The following is a 24,718-nucleotide window of genomic DNA, read 5'->3' as shown; positions in this document are numbered from 1 at the left end:
TCGCCACGTCATCCAGGCGGGCCCCACAAAAAGGCCGAACCCCGAAAAGGAAAAAGAAGGAGAGACAGAAAAAAGAATTAAAATATCAAAAAAGAAGGGGCGAAAGCGAGACGCGTGTTGAAAACTCGTGTTCCCTCCCGATCCCCCGCGCGTGCCGTGCCCCGGCGCGTGGGGCGCACGCGCCTTTTATAAACGCGACCGTACTCTGCCGTCGTCGCCGTCGTCGTCCTCCCTGGAACCGCGCTCGCCACTTGGAAGCTGCTTCTCTCTTACTCTCTCTCTCTCCTCTTGACCATAAAAGTTAAAACCCTAATTCCTCCCTCACGTACTCTCTCTCTCTCTCTCTCTTCTCCTTCTCTCCACCACAGTAGCAGCAGCACCGTCCTCGCTCGATCCCGGACGCCGGCGGCGTCGCCGACGACGACTCCTCCGCCATACGCGCGCGGCTCGACTCGGCTCGGCTCGCCCCGGTCGCCTGCCTGAGCTCGCGCACCGGCTCAGCGATGGAGGCTCCGTCGGGTCAGGGGCAGAGGCGCCTCGAGTTCCCCCTGGTTTCCGTCTCCGACCTCTCTCCTCCCTCCTCCGCTCCCGCTGCCTCTGCGGCGGCGGCGGCGACTGCCGTGGCTCGGTTCGGCGGTGGCGATTCCGGCGCCGTCGAGCTCCGGTTTTACCGGGAGAATGGAGCGGGCGATGTCGTCGGCGGCGTTGAGCTCGCCAACGCTCAGGTTCGTCTGTTTTATTGCTTTTTCTTCTCTTTTCTTTTCGGTATTCATTTGATTCCGTTGTTTCTTTGTCTTGTCTGCGTTTGCTTGCGGAGCGGCTGTTCGGCAATGAGGAGAAAATGGTGAATTGCCGCACCGCATTGTGTTTGCATTCTGTTTTGAAGGGATCATGACTTTTTCGGTTCTCTGAAGCTGCGTGTTGAAGTATATCCTGCAAATTTCCTTTTATTCAATCTCCGTGCTGGACTGTTCTCATTGGCCAGCTTAAATATAACAAGGAGGATTGCTAATGACAACTAAGCTAGCATTGGTTTTGAAATGGAGTGGCTTTGGAGTGGTGATTTAGATTTTTGGTAAAATCTTGAGTGCTAGATAGATTTCAGCCTGAAGATGCTTATATCATTGCTTATTCTGTGTTTTTTGTTCCCAGATTTTTAAGCTAGGCCCGGTCCAGTCAATTTGCATGTCTGAAGGCTCTGAAACCGATAAAGAGGTATGTGTAACGAGGATTATCTGAAATGCTTGTATCTTTACTATACTGCGAAAATCGTGTTGAACTCTTGGGTGGAAAGGTTTCTCAATGTTTTTGCATGTCTATACTTTCTAGTTTTTCTTCTGGTTCACTTTGAATATTACTCTCCTGCACAAAGTGGTTTAATTTTTGTGAAGTACTGGCTGATGCTGGCACCTTCTAATGCTATATGACTTTGTTCCAGAAGTCATATTCAAAAGGGTTTAATATTCATTTTAAAATGGAAGAGGAGAGCGAGGCCTTCCATTGTACGTTTGAGCAATTGAAGAAGGAAGGCAGTATTAAAGGTGCCACTTTTTGATGTGATAATTGTGACTTGTGATATGTCATGGAGATTGACTTATTTTATTCTCCTTTCTTCTTACATCTCTAGATTAGGATCCATTATACCCTGAAAATAATGCTTCTGAGCTTATCTTTTCCATGGTTATAGCTTTAATTTGCAATTAGATTTAAGTGCATCATGAAACTTGTATTTGGAGGTCCATAGGGAATTAGATTAATTTGTGGTTTACTACGCCTTGGCTGTGGACCCTGCCAACTTAGAGACAAGGCTTGCTTTGTTCTTCATGTAATTGCAGATTTTAGTATCCTTACCTTCCTAGACAAGAAGGCATTGTTAGTCAAATAAGATTACTCATTGGCATCTATGGTTTGCATTATGCAATGAAGGAGTGGCCCTGTTTAGGGTGCATTTGAGTTCAGGGGAAGTCTGAAGTAGCTAAATCTACCACTATCCAAGCATTAGCCATGAGACCTGGGTCTGTGTTGCCGTGCACTGATGCCCTTGCATGCCTCCCCTGCATACAAGGAGTTTAATCATCAATCTCTGATGCAGATTTGCTGAAGTGTGAAAGTTTTGCTTAAATTTTCATCTAAGCTGAGCTTGTCTTGAGCAGCTTTGTTTATTAGAACAGGAAGAAGCCTTCTTAACTCTTGCATTGACTTTTTCATTATTGAGCAATTTATCTTTGTCTAAGGCATTTTCTAGAATTGATTAGAACCTGCCTTCATCATCGTTCAGGTGTTCATGAAAATTGTGATATCTATACATCCCTAAGAAAATAATTAAAAGAAAGAAAAACCGATGCTTATCGGAGAAAACACAGGACATACCCTTGGAAGTTGTTTGCATTAGTCATGTGCCATCGAGGTGCAGGGAGCAACCTTAGTTTTACTATATCCCCTGCAATTTAATATTCAACATCTGTTGTTGCAAGAAGTTTCTTAGTGTTTTTTTTTCCCCTTCTTATACCTTTGTCGTTATTCTAGCTTTTTGACTGTGGGCTGTGCAGCTTTTGCCTGTCATTTTTACTAATTCAGCCTTTGTTACTACTCTATATAGGGACACACTTACCAAATGGAGCTCTTTCAACTTCTAAAAGCAAATTCGATGAGAAAATAGAGGCATCTTCTGCCAAAATGTATTTTCATTATTATGGACAGCTTCTGCATCAGCAAAATATGCTACAGGATTATGTGAGGACAGGTTCTACTTCTGAGCTTTCCTGTTTTGCCTTTCTGTTAAGTAGGATAAAATTTCCTTTATTCTTTGAAATGAGAATGCTTACATGTAAAACTTGTGGATTTTCAGTTTAAAACGATATAGTCAATTTAACAAGGAACAAAATATACCATGTGAATGCAACAGTTCTGATGGATATTTATAAGTTGTTCAGCAGAAAGTGAAAGAAATTACTCCTTGTATCAATACTGGATAAATTGGCATGCAACCAAATCACTTGCCAATTGTCACAGCAACAGTAGTTTACAGGATCAGGAAATATTGGAGACATGTGTCCCTTCTATATTGGTGTTTGTTCATGTACGTCTCTCAGTCCCTTACCATGTGTTAGAACAGGGATGAATAGGTCGCCCTAATAAAGTTTATGGCAGTTTTGACGAAGGCTTCTGTGACATGTGGTCAATAGGAAAAAGTATGTTCTATATTGAGGAACAAACATGCAATTTATATCCAACCTAATAGGAAGAATTCAGGGGCTAGAGGCACACTTGGATTTGAGCTGTCTTCTTTCTCACACAAGCATAACTGCAAATAGATGAAAGCAGGCCAATGAAATATTGAAAGAATTAGATGCCAAATTTCTAGCTATAGATATCATTTTTCAATTCGAACTGTATGAAAGGGAACTTAGGTTTTTCTTCTATGAGAACTTGTCAGACCCTTTTCTTCCAAGATAAGAACAACACGGAGTTGTTTTGCCATCAATTTCAAAATAAAGTTTCTAAGATTAATTTCAAGGGCATTACAGGCACTTAAGCATCTTACTGTTAAATATTCCTTTCTTCTGGAACCTATTGTCAGTTCCTTGTTTTTAAGAACATTAAAAAGTTATTTTTCTTTAATTATGTCTTGAGAACACTTTTTAATCCTCAATTATACCACCAGACACGCACATAGTTATCTTATTGTGATGTAATTCTCGTCCAGGAACCTATTATGCTGCTGTCATTGGGAACCGTGCAGATTTCACCGATCGAGTGGTTGTTGATGTCGGTGCTGGTAGTGGTATCCTCTCATTATTTGCTGCTCAGGTACAAATATTCTCTGAGCATTTCTTTTTTCTGTAGACCATGATTGATGCTTCCTTTTCATCTGTTGCATGCATCAGCACAGTGTTTATTCTCGTGTTGTTTTCAAAACCCTTAGGCTGGGGCAAAACATGTTTATGCTGTGGAAGCATCTGAAATGGCTGAATATGCTCGCAAGCTTATTGATGGAAACCCAGCACTCAGCCAACGAATTACGGTGAGGTTTCATTTGTTCAGTCTGATATCTGAGGGTCTTTATCTCATTGTTCTCAGGAGCCATTCATGTATCTAAAAAAAATGCAGGTAATTAAAGGCAAAGTTGAAGAAGTTGAATTGCCGGAGAAAGCTGACATTCTGATTTCTGAGCCAATGGGTATTTATCTTTACTTCTGTTTCTGTTAAAATTGCTGATTTTCAGAGTCATTTTCCTAGTGAGCCCTTAAAAACTTTTAAGTTTACAAACTGCTTTGAGCAAAAGGTGTAATAAAGTATACTCTGCTTTTTAAGGCATCTCTAGTGAGATTTAATGGTATGGCATACTTATTCATCAGTTTAAACTCGCTTCTATAGTTGAGTATATGAACTCATCTTCATTAATAGCTTACCAGTATCTTGACCATTCCTCTCCCCTCCTTTTCTTTTTCATGGTTGATGTTGTATACTCTGCTTTTTAAGGCGTCTCTAGTGAGATTTAATGGTATGGCATGCTTATTCATCAGTTTAAACTCGCTTCTATAGTTGAGTATGTGAACTCATCTTCATTAATAGCTTATAGTATCTTGACCATTCCTCTCCCCTCCTTTTCTTTTTCATGGTTGATGTTGAATTGGTTTTGGATATTGAAGTTTATGGATACTAGCAGAGTGACATTTGTGAAGTGCTCAAAGTGCTTACAATTGTTTCTGCCCTAGGCACTTTGTTGGTAAACGAAAGGATGCTGGAATCTTATGTAATTGCTAGAGACCGATTTCTAGTTCCAGATGGAAAGATGTTTCCTACTGTTGGAAGGTGATTAACTGTTTCCCTCTTCTATAGATCGTTTTTCATGTTTTTACCTTCCAATTTTTTATCTGATGAGGATGGTATATTTCTCACTTCACATTACTTATTCTTTGAATTTAAAGCTGTGGTTAATGAGTTGAGAAGCTCTATCTGGAAAGATGTTTCAGGGCAGTGTTTAGTGGAGTTTTGATTTTGTTTCTCCATCTCTGAAACTTGCTTTACGTGTTTCTTTTGAATTAATGTTTGTTTGGTGGAATATTTTTTTTTCCCTTTTCCAAATCTTGCTACTTTGATTTTGTGTTTGACACAAGACACCTAAGACCTTTCAGAATGGACAACTATTGACCTTTCAGACCTTTTTTACAACGTTTGAAAATTCTATATTTTTGAAGTTTTAGAAGGAAAGTCAGTAACTTTTACTTAAAAATTGAACAGCAAAAGCAAACACGCCCATGTGTGAGATCGGAAGAGATGGTAAAATGGGCCATGTTTTCCCATCTCTCTGTAGTTGTGAGCTTCTAAGGGCTCTTTCAGGTGCTGACTTGGATTAAAAGTGGATATTGTTTTATAACTTGTTTTCCTCAATGATTCTATTATTGTCGATATTTTGATTAGCTGTATTAGGAATATCATCATTTGGAGTTGTTGGGCATTTGTTCTTTATTCTTTAGCTTGTGCCCATGTTCACTCAAACTGGGCATTTATTCTTTATTCTTAGCTTGTGCCCCTCTTCACTAGAAGTTGTTGAAGGCTACCTTTTTTTTTTTCACTTGCTTGGTGCTTCCTGATCTCTGCAATCAAAATCAGGACATCTTGTCTCTCTTTTGGTAATATGTCTTTGAGATGATATATGTGATTGTTATGTAGCTTGGATATGTATATCAATTTTGTCTATCTGATGTTTCTGATTATTGCTCCTGTAGGATACACATGGCCCCTTTCAGTGATGAGTATTTATTTGTTGAAATTGCAAATAAGGTACTTACTCATGGTATAGATGAAATTGTTTATTTCGTGGAAGATTGATATAATTGCAAACTGAACTCTTTTAAAGATGAAGAAACCAGTTATATGACATAGGAGAAATCCATTAGTAGTGTTGCTTAAATTTCTTTTAATTTGCATCCTACAACTTTCACATGAGATTTACTTGCTATGTTTCAATGGTACCCACCCCCCCCAAAAAAAAAAAAACCAAAAAAAAATTGCTGTCTATAATGTAGATATCTGTTTAGCATTTTCACTTACACTACACATACCAAGAGAAATTGCTGTTACATTGGTCAGTAGCGAAAGACTATTATTCATTGTAAAGCAAAGAATTCACTGTTGACCATGAATTTTCCCTGGAGTCACTGAGCTGTGCAGTCCTCTAAGGATTTTGATTTTGTTCTCATTTTTGGTCATTCACAGTAATCTCTTCTGATTGTTTCTGGATGTATGCCTCATTGTGCTATTTTTGTGATGTCCATTTACTTGGAAGTTTCTATTAGTTTTCAGTTTTCTTATCCATTTTTCTTGCCATTTCTGTTTGATCAACTTTTTTTTATTGATCTTTTATATGTTAATGTAGGCTCTCTTTTGGCAACAACAGAGCTATTATGATGTCGACTTGACACCCTTGTATAACACTGCGTTTCAAGGCTACTTCTCTCAGGTTTCTAGTCTCTGCATATTTTTGGGAATAGTGGATGCTATATTTCTTCTAAATAGGCCATGGCAAATATGGTATTTGATGTTGAGTTTTGCATGCATTTTTCTATTGTTGCATTTAAGTTTCTTCTGCATTTCCGATTAATGATCAATTAGTTTCTTTGACTTGGATTTTTTAGTGTTAATTTTGAGAAGGTTCAGAAGGATATGCAAGGCAAGTTAGGGTTTCAAACTTTTTCATGTATTTTCCTACTGAAGGGCTTTCTGCTTGTTTGAAGTGGTGGACTTGTTTTATCCCTGGGCTAGTGCTTGGTGTAGAGACCAACTAACTGTCCTAAAATATGTAGTTGAAAAGTTAACTTGCATGATGCTTGGAACAAGCAGGTATTGATGAGTTTTAGGCACTGCAGCTAGTTTAGGGGTCGTGGGATAAGATTTGGTGTCTGATGTGTTGGATCTAATCTCACGTAAGAATGTGGCGGGTTCCTGGTTTTTGGACATATGCTATCTTGACTGGATCAAATGTAGCTTGTGCTTGAATGATGTAGTAGCACTCATAGATCATGTTATTGATGATTTTGTAGCATCAGTTGCATCGGAGAACCCAAGCTTCTTTCGGGGCTTTGCCGCATTTTTAAGTTTTCTGTGTTTTGTACACAAGGGATGCGTGGTCATGGTTGGATGCCCTAGTTAATCACTATCCGAAGTTTCTTTTTCAAGAATAAATAGCAGTTGTGAATGGATTTTGCATCAAGCTTTCCCCTCTGCCTGTCTGCATTTCACATTAAAAATCTTATGTGGAACTGAATAATGAATATTATACTTGATTTTACGTACTTTCTCTCATATTTTGTAATTTGTTTAGAGCATTTATAATATGATAAGTTTTTCGGACCACGTTATTTGATTTGTTGGTATACGAGGGTGGTAGGATAAATTTGAGATGTTTCTAATTTGATTCCAAAACTAATGTGAGAAGTTAACTGCAAGAACTACCAGCTTTCCTGGTCTTGCATTGCACTGCAATGTATGACTCTTAAAAGGAAATTCAAGCAGGGTTGGCAGGGATTGATGTATGTAGCTTTATCCCTGGTTTCCTGGAGAGTTTCCATGGTTGAACCTGGGACCCTGGTCACGATGGAGTAACCTTTTAATTTCTATTCTAATAAAGGAAAAATTAGATAAATCCGAAGCCTTGAAAATCTTGTTTTTTCTGATACTTATCTATTTTTTGTGGCGTCTAACTGTGTCTAGTCTTAAGTTGCACAATTCTGGTCATCTCTTTTTTGCTCAATGATTATTGCAGTTGAGATTTGTGACTTATTGTTGTTGGTACTTGACCATGGCAAGTGGCAACAGAGTTTCCACATCTCTCATCACCGATCTGCCTGCTTGCTTGCTACACTCTGTTTTTTCACGGTTAATGTTTTTTGGCTTGCTGTGCTCTGCTAGCTTGTCTGGTTTTTTATTTGTTTAGGGTTTTGTCTTGGCAACTAAACTATCTTAATGAGGTCATTTCTTCTACATGCAGCCTGTTGTAGATGCCTTTGATCCAAGGTTGTTGGTGGCACCCCCAATATTTCATGTGATAGATTTTACGAAAGTGAAGGTACTGACCCAGTTCACTTGATTATCAAGACAAGCTTTTGTTACTTTTCTGGTGCATGGATATGAAACACAACTCTTGCCACAGCAAAACCGCGCATTTTATTGATTCATCATGCCTGTCTATAGTCTATTGGTATTATTAGTTTGCTCTTGTTGCCTTCTGTGTTCCTCTACCTGATGATAACATGTACTTTATAAGTTTTTAAGTCTGCTATTAGTAATTTTTCACTACACTGGAAAAGTTATTTCAAATTCTAACCTTTACTCCTACCTACAGCATTCAGGGTAGTGTTCCTTTGATCAAAATATTTCCCACCTAAGGGCTTGTAACATCATTGAAAAAGGAATTTGTTACTTATTGCGGCTTCATAATGGTTGTGTTTGATAGGAAGAAGATTTATACGAGATTGATGTTCCGTTGAGATTTACAGCAGCCGTTGGTACCAGAGTGCATGGGTTGGCCTGCTGGTTTGATGTGCTATTCAATGGGAGGTAACTCTTCGTCTTTCCTCCCCCAACCAAAGCTTTCCAGTGCATCATATGACTTGGCACTCTAAATTTCATCCCAATCTTGTTATTGTCATAACTAGTTAAATTTCTTGATCCACAGTACCGTGCCAAGGTGGTTGACAACTGCTCCTGGATCTCCAACAACTCATTGGTACCAACTGCGCTGTGTTCTTTCTCAACCCCTCTATGTCATGGCTGGACAAGAGATCACCGGTCGACTTCACCTGGTTGCTCACAAATCCCAGAGTTACACCATAAATTTGACGTTGTCAAGTAAGTTCCTCATTAATCTCTTCTATTTGTAGTGATAAATGATGATGGTTACTTGTGTTTGCTAACGAACTTTTTCAAATCTGTTACCAGCTATGATGTGGGGCCCAGGGGCCGAACAAGGCCGAATACTTCAAACATCATCCACCAAGCTTGATTTAAAGGAGCCATACTATAGAATGTCTCAGCCCCAATCTTACACAGTAGCACAAGATCAGCAACCCATCAGCTGCTTCAATCACAGGTTCTCTCTCTTTAGCCCTTATTATATACTAAGTATTGTTTAGATGCTATATTGAGCGTTTCAAGCGATCATTTCAATTGTTAGTTAAACCGAATGGTGTGGTTTTGCTTGAGTAGGAACTAAACGTCCAAACACAGGACATAGAAGAAGCCGATATATTGGAGCAACCGGCACAAAATTCGGGTGCTCATTTCGGTTAACAGGAGCACTTGTTTTCTAGGCGATGAATTGCACATCATGCGGTTAAGTTGGGCACTGATGGTATCTTACAAGTTGCTAGCAGGGCATTAAGCGTCCATTCTCTGGATTACCAAATAGCCCTATCGCTGCCTTTGCTTGTCCTTCCCCTCCCAGTTCGTTTGTATTCCCTCAGCCATCTCATGTGTCGATTCCTTGTAAAATTTTGTGCAATTCATTTCACTGCCCGTGTGGTTGTGCTCTGTAAACATAAAACATGCGCAACTTCGATCCTGATTCACTTAGCCAGTTGATAATAAACCTGGTTCGGTTCGGCTCAAAATGGTTCGAATTGATTGTAAGTTTCGAGCATGTTTCACGGGTTTAAATTGTGCTGGCTGAGAATATTCAATTGAGCTGTTTCGCAGATTGTTGCTTCATTCAGGTGACAAGTCCATCTGCCTTTCTTTCTTTCAAATATATTTACGTCAAGTGACAGGTCGGCTTTTGTTCGTGGTCTTGATTGTCGTTTATAGAACTTGTTACGGTTTTCCATACATCATGGTGCTCACGTAATTTCGCAAGACCTTAAGCAAAGAACATGCAATTGCAATCTCTGATAGGCCCTTGCGAATTGCCACGGTGAGGACGAGTTTTCGCTCAATTTTACACGTTAAATTTTTTTTCTTTATCGTTCAATCAATGGTGTCGGAGCGTTGTCGGACTTTGCCCCCTTTTTTTTAAAGTCCTTCATTCGGTTGTTCATATCTCTACAGAGACCTTGAATCTGATCCACATTCTCTTTGCCCCTGATTATATTTCCATGCGATTAATACCCTAATTCCATGTAGAAATTCTGGTCGATCCATTCCGCTGATGGCGTGTCCGTGCTATAGATCACCATGCCAATTGATAGTAAAGATGGTTCGATCCGAAACGGTTTTATCTCAAGTTTGAAGTATGTTTCGCGGGTTTGTGTCGCGCTGGTTGGAAATAATTCGATTGAGTTATTTGGCAGATTTTACCTTAGCGACAGACTCCATATCGTTTCTTTCAATTAATCATTCGTTTGGTGAAAATTCTATTGACCTTTTGGTCTCGCAGCACTGGCTGATTGTAGATGAACACGTGTTTCTATGTAAGATCGTGAGCTCACACGTTATATTCTTTCATTTAGTAGAAAGGAGGGCGGGGACAACCAGCATCAACGATGCTCTATGAAACAAGGTGTTTTTACACCCGTGATCGAATAATTGTTTTGAGTTCTAGCTAGAATTCAAATTGGGTCAGCCTGTCACAACGCCTCATCGAGGTGTTGGTGGGAGCAGAGCTAACGTTATCTTCATGGAATGACCAAACTGTCGTTATAGACAGAGCTAACATTATCTTCATGGCACGACCCAACTTTCATTACAGACTAAATTCCATCTGTTTGTAGATCACTATGTTGACTACCGTGATATCTCTCTATTGGAAAGGTCCTTGCGCATCGTGATAGGAATAAACCTTAGTTTAATTTTACTCTCTGGTGTTTATATTGTCTAGATTCCAGATTATATTATATTATATATGTAAGAGACTATATTCTATGACTTAGAAATTGATCCTGTATAACATCAAGTTGCTCGTTTAACAAAGCTGCCTCAGTCCTCTTTACAACGTCGTGGAACATTTCTTACTATTCTTTTGGAACAAGTTTTTGGCCACGACTGGTCTTTTCAAAACCGGCCTGGCTGATTCAATCGGCTTGATCGGGTATGGGTCAGACCGCCGGCTCAGATCAGCACCACAGGATGGGTCTTGAACAAGCTAACAGATGCTCCCCCAAAGGTCACATGATGAAGATTCTCCCCCAAATCGAAACTCTATTCACATTTGAAAGCCGGGATTTAGAGCGACTAGGGATTTTGACTGATCACTATGTACTTGGATCATGTTCGATAATTTCCTTAAAAAAATAAAAATAAAATGACCCTTTGCCATCATGTCAAGAGAACCTACACTCCTAATAAAATCAAAGGAGCTTCCGTATCTGATCCTATCTGATGGATCATCATAATAGAGACCGGCAGCTACATTTCGTCTGATAAAGTTCCGGACATCCTACAGCTGCTCTATATAATTCTCCAAGCTTTTCACTTTGTTCTCTCCCTCGACAGTTTCAGATGATGCGGCTTCCCGGTGTTCGCGTGTCAGCTCATGCATGCTTGTCCATTTTCTCACAGCTCTCTGAACAATTAGAGGAATCGAAGAGGATAATCTGAATGGCACAAGAAGATGTACTCCACAAAATAAATGTCCATCTATTCTTTTATCAGTGTCGCCATCTGAGACCCTCCCGAAGGGCTTCGATTGATCATAATCATCCGTTGCCTTCATCCAAATCGGACAAATCATTGAGCTCAAAGTTCAGGTCATTTTCACCCTCATCAGTGGAGTGTCTTGGGTGAATGCGAGGTTGCAATAGAGAAGACAACAAGTAAGGCAAATGACTGGATGCAGAAGTCATAAATCTTACGGAGATCTAATGATTCTTGAGGTTTTGACAGAGACGAAGCTTCGCTTGAAATTTTCAATGAATAGCATAAGATCAACAACTGCGTTCTCCAACATTGTCCACTGGGAAGATCTGCACATCCGGGCTCATTCTTTTCAGAAAAATGGTTCTCGATTAGAAACACTGGAGGCTTTGGATTAACTGCATGCGTATCACCAATTGCATAGCTGATGCATTGCCGGATAACATGGGATCGCTGAGCTACAAGGTCTTCATAGCTGAAAGGTAATCCAGTTGGTTCATCCGGGGGAGTAGATGAGGCATGGGTGAGCACGATAATGGCATTATGCCATATTATTGAACCAAGCGAACTGGTGATAAATCGCAGAACTGGCAGATCAGCAAGATCACTCGTTGGGCAATCCAGACGGTCGACGTACATAACAACATCGGGTGGAAAGCTTTTGGTGAACTTCTTAATAGATGATAGTATTCTCTGGTTGACAGATTGCTCAGTACCAGAAGATCTAAGACCTGGTGTATCAATAAACCTATATTTCACACCATCCTTATTTCCGAGAACCTCTTTCACAGTGACGGTCGCAGGCTCAAATGCATTGACCTTGGCTTTCTTTTCTCCCAAAATGGAATTAATGGTCGCACTCTTTCCAACGCCTGTTTTTCCAATGACCAGGATGTTCAATGACAAGTCTATACTACCACCTTCAGCTTCAAGCTGCATTGCCAACTTTTTGGCTGATTTGAAGCGAGATGCTTGACTAGAGTGGCCGCCTATGGTTAGGGCATTACGGTACAATTCTTGTGTAGCTATGGAATTTTCCGAGAATAGCCTAGTCTGTGGACAAGTCTTAAGAGTTTTACCTTTAACAGATGCACATCCTGAAGGCGCTTATTTTCCTCTTTGCTAAGATTCTCCTCTGATTCAGTACAAGAAGATGCTTTGAGAAGATCTCCCAAGATGTCCAAGTCAACTAACAGATTCTGCCCCCATAAACATAGGATCCGTCTTCTTCAATTGATTCAGAGACAAACAGTATGGCCATCATTCATTGCTGGATAAACTTGCGAAATCACTGGATTTGAGAGGATACAGGATGCGAATTTGTCTTCTAGATCACTCATTACCAGGTGAGTGATTTCAGAATTACCAAATATCAAATTGTCGAACCCTCCATTGTCTAGCAAGCTCTTTTCACCTCCCCTTGTTTTATTTAATGCTTCATTTTCCACATCCGTTCCTTCCAACTCTGGTTCATCATCTGAAGGGGAAAATGCAAACACAGAATGAAGGAGATTACGAGGATCATGCAATGCCTGATCTGACGAACCCATTTCATCATTAGCTTCAGCATCCTTTATATTCATTGCAGTAGCCTCCTGACTTGCATTGGTACTGTTTTTGTAATAAGCGTCATCCAAGTGCTTAACTTCCCCTGCAACTTCAGGGCCCTCTGAAACTATTTGCAAATGAGGTGTCTCATCATTCAAGTGGTCTTCAAGAGTGAGACCTGCATCATAAGTACCAACTTTCCCCGCCTCAGGTTCTTCAACTATACAATTAAAGCTTGGCTTCCCTATCTTGCTCCTACTGAAATCTAATTCCTCGAAATTCAGTTGCATTGCCTCAGAAGCCAGATTTGTTTCACATTTTTCCACAAGATCAGCATCACTCAATTTTCCATTCTTCAGCTCCCATAACCTCTCATCATTTGATTGATGGCTATCTGCACCCTCAGTTCTTCCACCTTCGCTACTTAGATATTTGAAATTTGCTAGCATTCGGGAATTCTGCTCAATGAAAATTCTTTCCTCACCCTGCAGAGGCATAACCCATGCATGCCCCATAGAAGCAAGGCCACCATTCTCACCTATATACTCACCAGAAGTGCTATGTATCTCAATTCCATCCCCAACGATCAAACTTATCTCACCCTCATCTCTCTCCTCTTCATCCACCGCTACCCTAATTCTAGGTGCACTCCCTGCCATCTCAGACCCGTTGAAACCTGGAACTTTCACAGCTCTCACGATCTCCTCATCCCCACTTTCTTCACTGCCCATCAAGCCCTCCTCATCCCCACTTTCTTCACTGCCCATCACGCCCTCCTCATCGTCAAAATCTATGGACAGCCTTGCAATAGGCATAACCTGGTCAACAATGGGCTCACGGCCATACACTGCTGCAGTCTCTGCCACAGAATAGTACTCATCAACATCACTACCCATCTCCTCCCCAAAGCAATTTCCTAGTAAGTTTGCACCTGAGGATGCCACAAAGGGCCTAAAGATTCGATCTTCCGCGATTCCCTCACCTCCATCCAACGTTTCCTCATCTGGGTCCGCGACGAACGGCCTCACGGACGCCGTTTCAAAGTCATCCCCGCCAGCGAACAAGTGCTCGCAGTCAGAGCCGCCTCTCTCGCTGCTTTCCTCGCTGCAACTAGCGCCATACTGAATATCGTCTCCCGAAGCTTCCGGCTCGAAATCAGAGTCGCCCTCGCCGCCGCCGCCGCCGCCGTCGTCGTCGTCGAGAGTAGGAGGAGCTCGTATAAGGAGCGAACCTGCGGAAGACGAGGCGGGAAGGGAGGCGCTTCGTGCTGCGGAAGGAAGGACGTTCTTGGCGTCCATTGCTTCCGGTTCTCGTTCCTTTCCCAACAGCTAACCCTCAAAAACGCATTGGTCTTGAAGAGAAGAAAAACACAGAGTCGTTGGGGGATCCTTGTTCTTGGTAGAATCCACGGAAGTAGGTCTGCTCGCTCGATGCCTTTCACGTTCGTCTTTCCGACAGTTTCCGAGGTTGTCTTTTCAGGGGCCCTGCCGATTACTTGAAATCAGGGCTAATCATAGCCATCGAATTTTGCATGTTCAAAGGATCAACGGCTGTAATTAATCTGATTTATCATGGACCAAGATGCAAAAAATTAGTCTTCCCTATTTACTTATCCTTTCACAAATTGTCCAAGAAATAAAGTTTCGATAAGAAAAGAATAATCAGTGAAATTTGATTCTCCAATTAAAGATATATTAGGCTGTGTAAAAAGGAAAAATACACTTAACTTTTTATGCCCTATCTTGCGTAAGATGGACAAGAAGAGCATTAGTTTCAAAAAAAATTTATCTATGTAGGTTTTATACAGCTTTTCTTTTCTTTTCTTTTTAATGAGAGAAGCATAACCTGGTAACATTACTTAAGCGAAAAAAAAAAGGCACTCATCGGGAAGTAATGTAATAATTACTAGGTGAACATTGTAAAGAAAAAACGGAGAAAAAGAAAAATAACATTATTAGGCACTCTTTTTTAATATTTTCCAAATGAAAGAATTCATGTGACAATAGTTTAATGATAGATACTAGTAATTTATGAAGGTGATTGTGATATGAAGACACATCAAATATGTTTCCACTTTACATTTGTTGTGGAGTTCATTAACATATATGATTATATTTAGAAAATTTTATTAGAGTAATTTCCAAGATGGCCTGAGAATTTTGAACTCATAAAGAAAAATAGCTAAGAAATTTTTTGTATGGCTCTTTCTTGCGACCATAGTTATAAAATCACAATAAATTAATTTTATTACACCAAAAAATCAATTATAGCTTTTGATCATGCTTATTTTACAATTTCTTATTATCTAGATTTAAATTCAATTGGGAATTGTGGCTGTTTTCTTTTTTCTTTTTCCTTGTTTTCATTGTGGCCAACCTTTTCTAAATAAAAATAATAATTATTAAAACATAGAACCCAGTGGGAATTGCCAAAAGAAATATCGGATCAAGTGAGATTCTAAATTTCCTAAGGAAAGTGAGTAAACTAAGCAATAATTTCCGTGCATTGAGATTTCAAGCCTAGAACTAAGGTCACCGACCAAGCTTCACTTGATTTAGATGAGGGCATTGCGAATCTCGCCGGCCACAGGCCATATTTCAAGCGTAGCACTAAGCTTCAAAATTTCAAAATTCAAAGGTGGCAATGAAGGTTGATGACATAGGAAAATTTATATCATCTCTTCTTAAAATAATTTCTTTAAAAAAAAAGGAACTCTCTAGCAATGTCCAATATTTGATGAAACAAAGCGACTTAAAGTGGGAGAATAAGAACTTTAGAATGACTTGTGGTACTTGAACTGGATGTATCTTTTGCCTTAACGTTTGGGAATCGATTAAACTTGTTAACCAGTTGCCTCAAGGGATATTAGTGGCGCAGAATGCACCGTTGTTCTTTATGAAAGTAATAGACCATCACCCTAGCATTATTTTTTAAGAATTATTTGGGAAGTGGAGTTGATAATGCAATGTGCAATTAAGGGCATCATCACTGGCATTTCTCTCTAGAGATTTAATTTGCACGGTAGCGTTGACATCTAATTTTTGGCTATCGTTACGTAAAAAGAAAAATAGCAATCAACCCAACCTCTAAATAAAGCTATCATTAGCTCAATTCATATTTATATCACCATATTGGACCTTCCCACGCATGATCGAAAGAGCTTCTTCAAGATGCGATGTTCAAATCTTGAGCTCAATCTTTAAATAGATAGAGTTTTGTTACACCGGTAGTTATCATATCCGACCTTCAAGGTTTGAATTGAGATCAAGGAGGAAGATAACCTCTTTTTTTTTTTTTTTTTTTTTTTTTTCGAAAGAGGAAGATAAGCTTGGAAGCCGAATAAATCTGAAGGAGATTGAATCTGGGGAAAAGGAAAGCGACCAACTCGGCTTAACCAGCGAGTCCTTCACAGATCAGTGCGGTCCCCCTACAAAGTCCTTCCCCGCAACACCACCGGCACTTCTGCTGTATCCTCATGTGCTCCATGCCCGGCCAAGCCCAGCAAATTGCAGAGATCCAAAGCCGGACCTGAAGCTCCTCCTCCGGGCTAAGTAGCATCAACACGTGAATTAATTAAAAAAGAGCTTGCAATAAATTTACACTAATAATATTAATAAATCAATTCATTGAAAATTCGAAAGACATATTCATAGTTAATGCGTATCTATGTTTGGAAATATGTTTTTAACTTTAATAAAAGTTATTTGATGAAACTAATGACTTATAAGAAATTAGAATCAATTTATTTAAATAAATTCATGATCTTCTACAATTACCAAAATTTATTATTATTCAAAATTCAGTACTTTTATTTTTCGAAATTATTTTTTAATCTCATTTATTTATTTTTCAATTAAAAAAAAAAAGTCCCCACTAAGAGTCTACCCTCACCCCTTCTTTCCCTTGTCCATTTTTCCCCACCCCAAATTTATTTCACTCTTCTTTTCCTCCCCTACCACCTGACATGCTTTCACTTCCCCTCCCCCCAAAATTAAAAGTCATGCCATCAGAGTGCACTTTTTTTTTTTAGTTTTTTGAGTTTTCTATCAAAAACCCTAGCCAGCACCCTCCTTTTCCTCCTCCTCCTCCTCGCCGCTCGCCGCATGATCCTCTTCCTCTCCTCTTCCTCTCGATTCTCCTCTTCCTCTTGATCCTTCTCCTCCTCCTCCTCGCTGCACGACCACCTTCCTCTCCGCTCCTCCGGGTATAGACGTTCGATACGGATCCGACTTAGATGGTTTGACATTGGGAATACCAAGTTCATCTTTGCTGCATATTCATTTAGAATCTTGGCTGCATTCTAAATGAATATGTAGCAAGATGAATTTGGAGATGTCCAATTACACAACTACTCGGTCGCGGGGCAGTTTTAGTGTTTGTATCGTCTTTGGTATTCAATGACATAACTTGGCGATGTTGGTCGAAGCAAAAGGGAGGCTGAACAATCGGCAGCACGTGCTGCCATTCGACCCATGTATGGTATGCCATTTTCCATACTTGATTTTCAGGATATGCACGTTTCTATCCATGCGACTAACAGAGGATCATGTAATGCCGTTGATGGCAAGTTGAAAGCACGTTCTTTCGAAGAGACGATGAAGTCTAAGTTCGAACTGTTATTGCTGCATGTTTGTGCGACCAGGTACTCATGTCCAGTTGGAGGCAAGCTCGGACGTACCAACACCACCGCGTACACCAAGAACAGAGGCTGTATTATCCTCTGTTTGTTGGACTCCTTTTAAGAGCTTGTTGTTTTATACAAATTCTGCTATCCAATTTTGATTGTGAGCGATTCTTGCAGACAAGCATGCATCACATGCATTTGGGCTTATATTAGTATAAATGAATAGCAAACGTTAACCCTTGCCCAGCGAGGAAGTCAGATCACTCAAAGCCACTGAAAAAGAGTCCCAAAATTTGATCTTTTGCAATTTCACCATCTCCTTCCAATGTTTTCTCATCCGGGTCTGCAACAAATGGCCTCTCCGACACCGATTCGAAGTCATCCCTGCTAGCGAACAAGCCTCAGTCAGAGCCTCTCTCACTGCTTTCGTCAAAGCAACTAGCGCCGTAATGAATGTTGATTTCCGGAGCTTTTGGCTCGAAATCAGAGTGGTCGTTGTCGAGAGTAGGAGGAGCTCGTATAAGAAGCGAACCAGTGGAAGACGAGGCGGAAAGGGAGGCGCTTCGTGCTGCGGAAGGAAGGACGTTCTTGGTGTCCATTGCTTCCGGCTCTCGTTTCTTTCCCAACAGGTAACCCTCAAAAGACGCATTGGTCTGAAGAGAAGAAAACAGAGAGTCGTTGGGGGGATTCTTGTTCATGGTAGAATCCACGGAGTTGGTTTGCTCGCTCGATGCCTTTCACGTTCGTCTTTCCGACAGTTTCCGAGGTTGTCTTTTCAGGGGCCCTGCCTATTACTTGAAATCAGGGGTAATCATACCCATCGAATTTTGCATGTTCAAAGGATCAACGGCTGTAATTAATCTGATTTATCATGGACCAAAATGCAAAATTTTCATCTTCCCTATTTACTTATCTTTTCACAAAATTTCCCAAGAAATAAAGTTTCAATAAAAAAAAAAATCAGTAAAATTTGATTCTCCAATTAAAGATATATTAGGCTGTGTAAAAAAGAAAAATACACTTCACTTTACATGCCCTATCTTGCATATGATGGACAAGTAGAGCATTAGTTTCAAAAAACTTTTATCTATGTAGATTTTATACAGCTTTTCTTTTTCTTTTTTTTTATAATGAGAGAAGCATAACCTGGTAACATTATTTAAGCAAAAAAAAAAAAAAAAAGGCACTCGTTTGGAAATAATGTAGTAATTATTAGGTGAACATTGTAAAGGAAAAACGGTGAAAAAGAAAAATAACATTTGAGGATTGATAACTGAGAGAAGTATATATATAAAGTATTAGAAAGATGTAAATGGTGAACTTTCAATTCTTATAACGTGCTTTAGTTAAGTACACAATGATTAACCTCTTTTATTTATACAACAAAACAAGTTTAGTCTTTCTTTTCGAAAAAGAAAATAATTACTCCCTTATTAACTGTAATCACACAAAAGGAGATAGTACTTGAATATCATATTTTAGTTGTTAAATATCGTATTTTAGTTGTTATTTATCAAAATATCTATTTTTTCTTGAAATGAATATGCTTAAACCATTTTTGCCTAATTTGTATTTGAGTGGAGTTTTTTTTTTTTTTTTTTTGACAATAATGGGATTGAAAAAAAAATATTACAAGATTGGTTGAGACATATTTTATTAATTGAAAAATGTTAATGATAAAGATGCCGTGACAATAACGAACAAGAAATCTGTGTTGTCTTAAATGGATGTAAAGTTTCACTTTTATAAGTTCATACATTTCAAGAGATCTACATGAGAAAGTTAGACCAAGGTAAACTTAATTTGGTACCTGTCGTGATTTGAGGAGAAGACAAAGATTCTCACGAGGGAGTTGATTTCTTTTGAATGAATAATGCTTAGGTGACGGTCCATTACTTTTTTAAAGAATGATGGTGCCTTCTGCACCAATAATTTCTTGAGGCATCTGGTTAACAAGTTTAATCATTTACCAAGCATTAAGGCAGAAGATACAAGAAAAATGGACACTTTTATCCAGTTTAAGCACAATAAAGTCATTCTAAAGCTTATTCTCTCGCTTTAAGTTGCTTTATTTCATCAAATATTGGACGTTGCTTGTACAATGATATGGTTATTTTAATCTTATAACGGCGCAAGGGCAGCCACACATTCACTGTAATGGAAAAGGGCAACCAGCATTTCACTGAAAACAAAACCTAAGTTTACTCCGCGAGGACAGTAGATTGTGGACTTTCACTCCTTTTTTCTTTTTGGTGTATACACAGAAACAAAAGTTGTTTTATACATATTTTAATTCAAATTTTTCTTTGTTTTATACATATTTTAATTCAAATTTTTCTTTCTTTTTAAAAAGAAATGTGGAATCTCTCTTAATTTTCTTGAACAAAAATAAGAGGTATCTAGCATAGAATTTTTTGTTGTAATCTATCGACATATTTATTTCATTTTGAAATAAAGTTGATTAAATTGATCTTTTAAATATTTTTCAAATGAAGGAATTTGTCAGACAACAATTTAGTGATAGATATTAGTAATTTATGAAGGTGATTGTAATATGAAGACACATCAAATATGTGTCCACTTTACATTTGTTGTAGAGTTCATTAACTTATATAATGAGATTTAAAATTTTTTATTAGAGTAATCTCCAAGACGGCCTGAGAATTTTGAACTCATAAAGAAAAATAGCTAAGAAATTTTTGTATTGCTCTTTCTTGAGACCATAGGCATAAAATCACAATAAATTAATTTCATCACACCAAAAAATCAAATGTAGCTTTTGATCATGCTTATTTTACAATTTCTTATTATCTAGATTCAAATTCAATTGGATTGATAGTATAAAAAGTAATTAAGTTGATTTATGATGCTGAATCTGAATAAATAAATCACCTTGTGCTTCTAAGAAAAGTGCCAAAAAGTCCTAAATTTTTTATTTTTATGCGATTTAGTCATAAACCTTTTTTAGTGCCGATTCAATCCTAAACATTTTTAAGTTGTGCCAATTCAGTCTTTTCCGACCAATTTTGGCCGATTTTACTAACGGAGGTCGGGTTCTACTGACGTGGACAACTTTAATAATATTTTAATATTTTTATTTTTAATTTTTTAATTTTTTAATTTTTGTCTTTTCCTCCAGCCGGTCGCCGAGGTCCGCGACCGGCCGGAGTTGACCGTTGGTGAGGGCAAGCCTCGCCCATGGCCTGATTTGGCGAGGTGGCCATGGGCGAGGCGAGCCCTCATCGGATCCGGCAAGGCGAGCCTTGCCCATGGCCGACGAGGGCCAATGAGGCTCGACCTCGCTAGATCCGGCGAGGGCGAGCCTCGCCATGGCCCGATCCGGCGAGGTGGCCATGGGCGAGGCTCGCTGATTTGGCGAGGTTGGCCTCGCCCTCGCGGCAATCACCTCTTCGGCGACCGGCCGGAAGAAAAAGACAAAAAAAAAAAATAAAAATATAATATAAAATATAAAAATATTATTAAAAGTTATCCACATCAACGCCGATCAGGCCACATCACCGCCGACGTCCAGTCGGCAAAATCCGGCCAAAATTGACCGGAAATGACTGAATTGGCACAACTTAAAAAGGTTTAAGACCGAATCGACACCAAAAAAAAATGTTTATGACTAAATTGGCATAAAGACAAAAGGTTTATGACTTTTTGGCATTTTTCCCTCAATATTAAAAACTGCAATAATTAATGGAGATATGTTTTTGAGAGGACCCTCTCTTAACTTTTGGTGATGGAAATAGACAACAATTTTATGATCAATGACACGGTATTTTACATACGAGACAAAAAGGGTTGTGAGACTTTATATCTAATATCTATTTCTCTCTCTTCTAGAATCTGTCTGGACCACTGGACATTGGCAATTCATCCACGCTTCTAAATTAGTGCAAACTATCAGATGCACTTGTGAATATATATACACACACAAAGGCTTTCCCTTTTGGATTCTTTCTTATTTAATTTTTGGCCAAGTAGATCAGAATATATTTGCCTAAAACAAAAGTTGAACATTTATCACTAACGTGAAAGCAAATGAACAGTGGGAGATTCAGAGATTACTATACGGATAGATAGTAAAATGTTGTACCGATTTGCAAAATATAAATTTATCACAAATGTAAAGTGTGGTGGAAGCTGAAATATAGGTGATCTTAGTTAATGGTTTTACTGTTAATTACTTCACACCGAAACTAAGCCAGACAGTTCTCCAGAATGAGGTGGAAAGTTACTCAATAGTAAAAGGTTGTAGAAACTCATTATAATGAAATGCTTCAAAATTTCCCCAGCAAATTAGGAATGCTCTGCTAGAACTTAAGAACGAGTGGGATATTAAGCAAAACATATGCCTAAGCAAAGTTAAAAGTAGAATGTGACTGCTTTAATGGTCAGCCTAGACAGCGCTTCCACTTATTACAACCTCTCGAAATGAAGAGCCCCTTTTCTCTCGAAATGAAGAGCCCCTTTGCTAGCCATGGATGCTAAAACCCTAACCCTAATCCTCATCAGCCCGACCCTTTTGCTACCTGATTTCATCTTTTTCTTACCCATGGGCTTGTCTTCTTCTATTACTAAACCTCCCTTCTTCGAGCGAACTTGGACTTCTTTGGAACTGACGATGGGATGGATTTTACGAAAGGATGGCCACTGTTCTTGAATATTCATTTCTAGTCGCGATCTCTGTAAATGAAGATGGGCTCCGAGTTTCAGTTTCGTTCCCACTTCTATCGGTTTGCTTTTGGTTAGTTTCACGCCCTCTGTTTTTCGAATATTCATCTCTGCTTCTTCAGCCTTCGATTCTGCTTGTGGGCTTTTGAGAATCTGGCGCTTTTTATGTATCGTGTCGGGGGCTTTATCTTACTCTCTTCGAAACTCTCCATTAGACCAAAAACAGCTCCTGTCTTGTTATTCTTGCTGTGGGATGGAAGAGCTTAGCGACGCTGTGCGCTTGGCCGCCCTTTGCTCCAGATTGGGTAGACTAAATACTGAGAAGCAAATTGATGTCTGGGATGAAGAACTTCCTCCTGAAAAATTGGCAGAATGTAGCTTAACATTAGTGGGACGAATTCTGTCAAACCCATCCATAAACTTCCCCGCTTTCCAGACCACAATAAAAAAGGCTTGGAGAACTGAACAAGTAGACTTTTCACAGCGAGAAGATGGATTCTATATAGTCAAATTTCATTTGGATGCGACAAACAACGTGTAATGGCTGGAGGTCCTTGGCTTTTTCGGGCCATCTTTTTATCCTTAAGCCTTGGCAGCCAACTACTCCCTACATTGTTATGATTTCTCAAAGTGTGCTTTTGGGTACAAATTTTCGGCATGCCATTGGAATGCACGACGAGAAGTTGATAGCAAAAGCTGTGCAAGATATTGGTCGAGTACTTGAAGTCCGAGTTGATTTTAAAGAGGGAACAACTCCTAGGACAGTTCGTGCAAGGGTTGAACATCGCTGCGGGATCCCTTACGATCGGGAAAGCTGATTCGTATGGATGGGAAGCTACTTTGGCTTGATTTCCGCTATGAACGTCTCTCCCACTTTTGTTATTCTTGCGGGAAGTTAGGTCATTATGCCAACTACTGTACGACGATCCCCTATGAAAGAAGGGATAGTATGGTCTATGGACAGTGGCTTAAGGCTGAAGTTAAACAATCTAGCCCTTATTGGCAATCATTTTATACACCCCCGATTACAAAAGATCAGCATGAAGAGACCATACCTGAGACACCTCCATCACAGATTCAACATGTGCCTCTGTTACTTCCACCACCTACCGCTTTGCAGCAATATCGATCCATCACCTTCTCCAATACCTCAGCAAGTTACAGGATCTGATCAGGCGCATGAACAGGTGAAAATTCTCGATGGACCTCCTATTCATACTGCGTTAATCCCTGCATCAATTAAAATGAAGGGGGCTCAATCACCTGCCATGGATAATAAGTATCATAGGAAGATGAACTCTTACGATGACACCTAAAGTAGGGGGTGCAAAAAACACGAAACGCTATATGCCATATGATTCAAAGGGTTCTCTATTGCCCGACCTAGATGAGGCTACTTTGATGGAAACACCGTGCTTCACATGGGAGAAGCTCGACAATGGGCGATGGCGGCCCTCAACAGCCACCACCTCACAAATGAAACTCATATGTTGGAATTGTCGTGTCCTGGGCAACCCCGACAATTCGGGCGCTAAAGGCCATGACGGCCAAGGAAAAGCCCAAGTATAGTTTTTTTTAATGGAAACAAAGAATGGTGCGAGAGAAGCTAACTAGTATCCAAATGAGCTTTACACTTTCATAATGCTCATGTTATCAATCCTACCGGTGCTCGGGAGGTCTAGCGGTCTTTTGGAATGATCAGGTATCCATCGAAGTACTTCCTTCCACCAAGGATTATATTGATATGACTTATAGGGAAGTGCAGGAAGAACGCACTATACGTCTTACTTGTATTCATGCTCCTTTTGATTTTCAAATTAGACAACTTGTATGGGCTGAATTGAGAGGGATAAGTTCGGCTAATGTACTTCCATGGATCTGTGTCGGTGATTTCAATGAAGTACTTTATCCATGGGAAAAGGTTGGGAATAGGCCACCTCATCGTTTTCGTATGCAATCTTTTGGCGGAGTTCGAATGATTGTGCCCTAATGGAGCTAGAGAGCAAAGGTTGTCGGTTCACTTGGATGAATAACGGGGAGGGCGATGATCGGTGAAGGAAAGACTAGACGGGCCATGTGTACACTTGATTGGCGACTTCTATTTCCTAATGCAGAGGTCTTTGCATTACCTGCAGTGGGCTCTGACCATAGCCCATTGATTATCAATACCTCAGCAAAATATCGTAGAAGAGGGAAGAACTTTATCTTTGAATCTTATTGGAATGAAGATGCAGATTGTCGACGAATCATTTCCGAAGCCTGGAAGTCGGTGATAGTACAAGGTTTTGATATATC

General features: G+C 39.6%; 2 protein-coding genes across 2 annotated transcripts; one reads left to right on the top strand and one right to left on the bottom strand.

Annotated features, from left to right (window-relative positions):
• The first annotated feature begins 251 nt into the window (after window positions 1-251).
• Window positions 252-9,711, top strand: LOC104426195 (probable histone-arginine methyltransferase 1.3). The gene is given in 16 exon segments (XM_010039167.3): window positions 252-725; window positions 1,153-1,215; window positions 1,439-1,541; window positions 2,600-2,743; window positions 3,707-3,810; window positions 3,926-4,024; window positions 4,111-4,180; window positions 4,719-4,815; window positions 5,733-5,787; window positions 6,383-6,466; window positions 7,994-8,071; window positions 8,459-8,562; window positions 8,681-8,853; window positions 8,944-9,072; window positions 9,075-9,094; window positions 9,211-9,711. Coding segments are annotated over 16 exon segments (1,629 nt in total). The 5' UTR covers window positions 252-503; the 3' UTR covers window positions 9,295-9,711.
• Window positions 9,712-10,878: 1,167 nt separating this feature from the next.
• LOC104434745 lies at window positions 10,879-14,560 on the bottom strand. Its single transcript, XM_039305571.1, has 2 exons — window positions 11,273-14,560; window positions 10,879-11,136 (listed from the first exon to the last, which is right to left on the bottom strand). The coding sequence occupies exon 1, from the start codon at window positions 14,415-14,417 to the stop codon at window positions 12,810-12,812; it is 1,608 nt and encodes a 535-aa protein (XP_039161505.1). The 5' UTR covers window positions 14,418-14,560; the 3' UTR covers window positions 10,879-11,136; window positions 11,273-12,809.
• Window positions 14,561-24,718: the final 10,158 nt, after the last annotated feature.

This window comes from Eucalyptus grandis, chromosome 2 (assembly GCF_016545825.1).
Source record: "Eucalyptus grandis isolate ANBG69807.140 chromosome 2, ASM1654582v1, whole genome shotgun sequence".
Lineage (NCBI taxonomy): Eukaryota > Viridiplantae > Streptophyta > Magnoliopsida > Myrtales > Myrtaceae > Eucalyptus > Eucalyptus grandis.
This window is presented reverse-complemented; position numbering and strand designations above follow the sequence as displayed.

What these genes read in the sequence shown, in the direction of transcription:
- LOC104434745 (XM_039305571.1), bottom strand. Translation starts at nt 14,417, where the DNA reads ATGGACGCCAAGAACGTCCTTCCTTCCGCAGCACGAAGCGCCTCCCTT.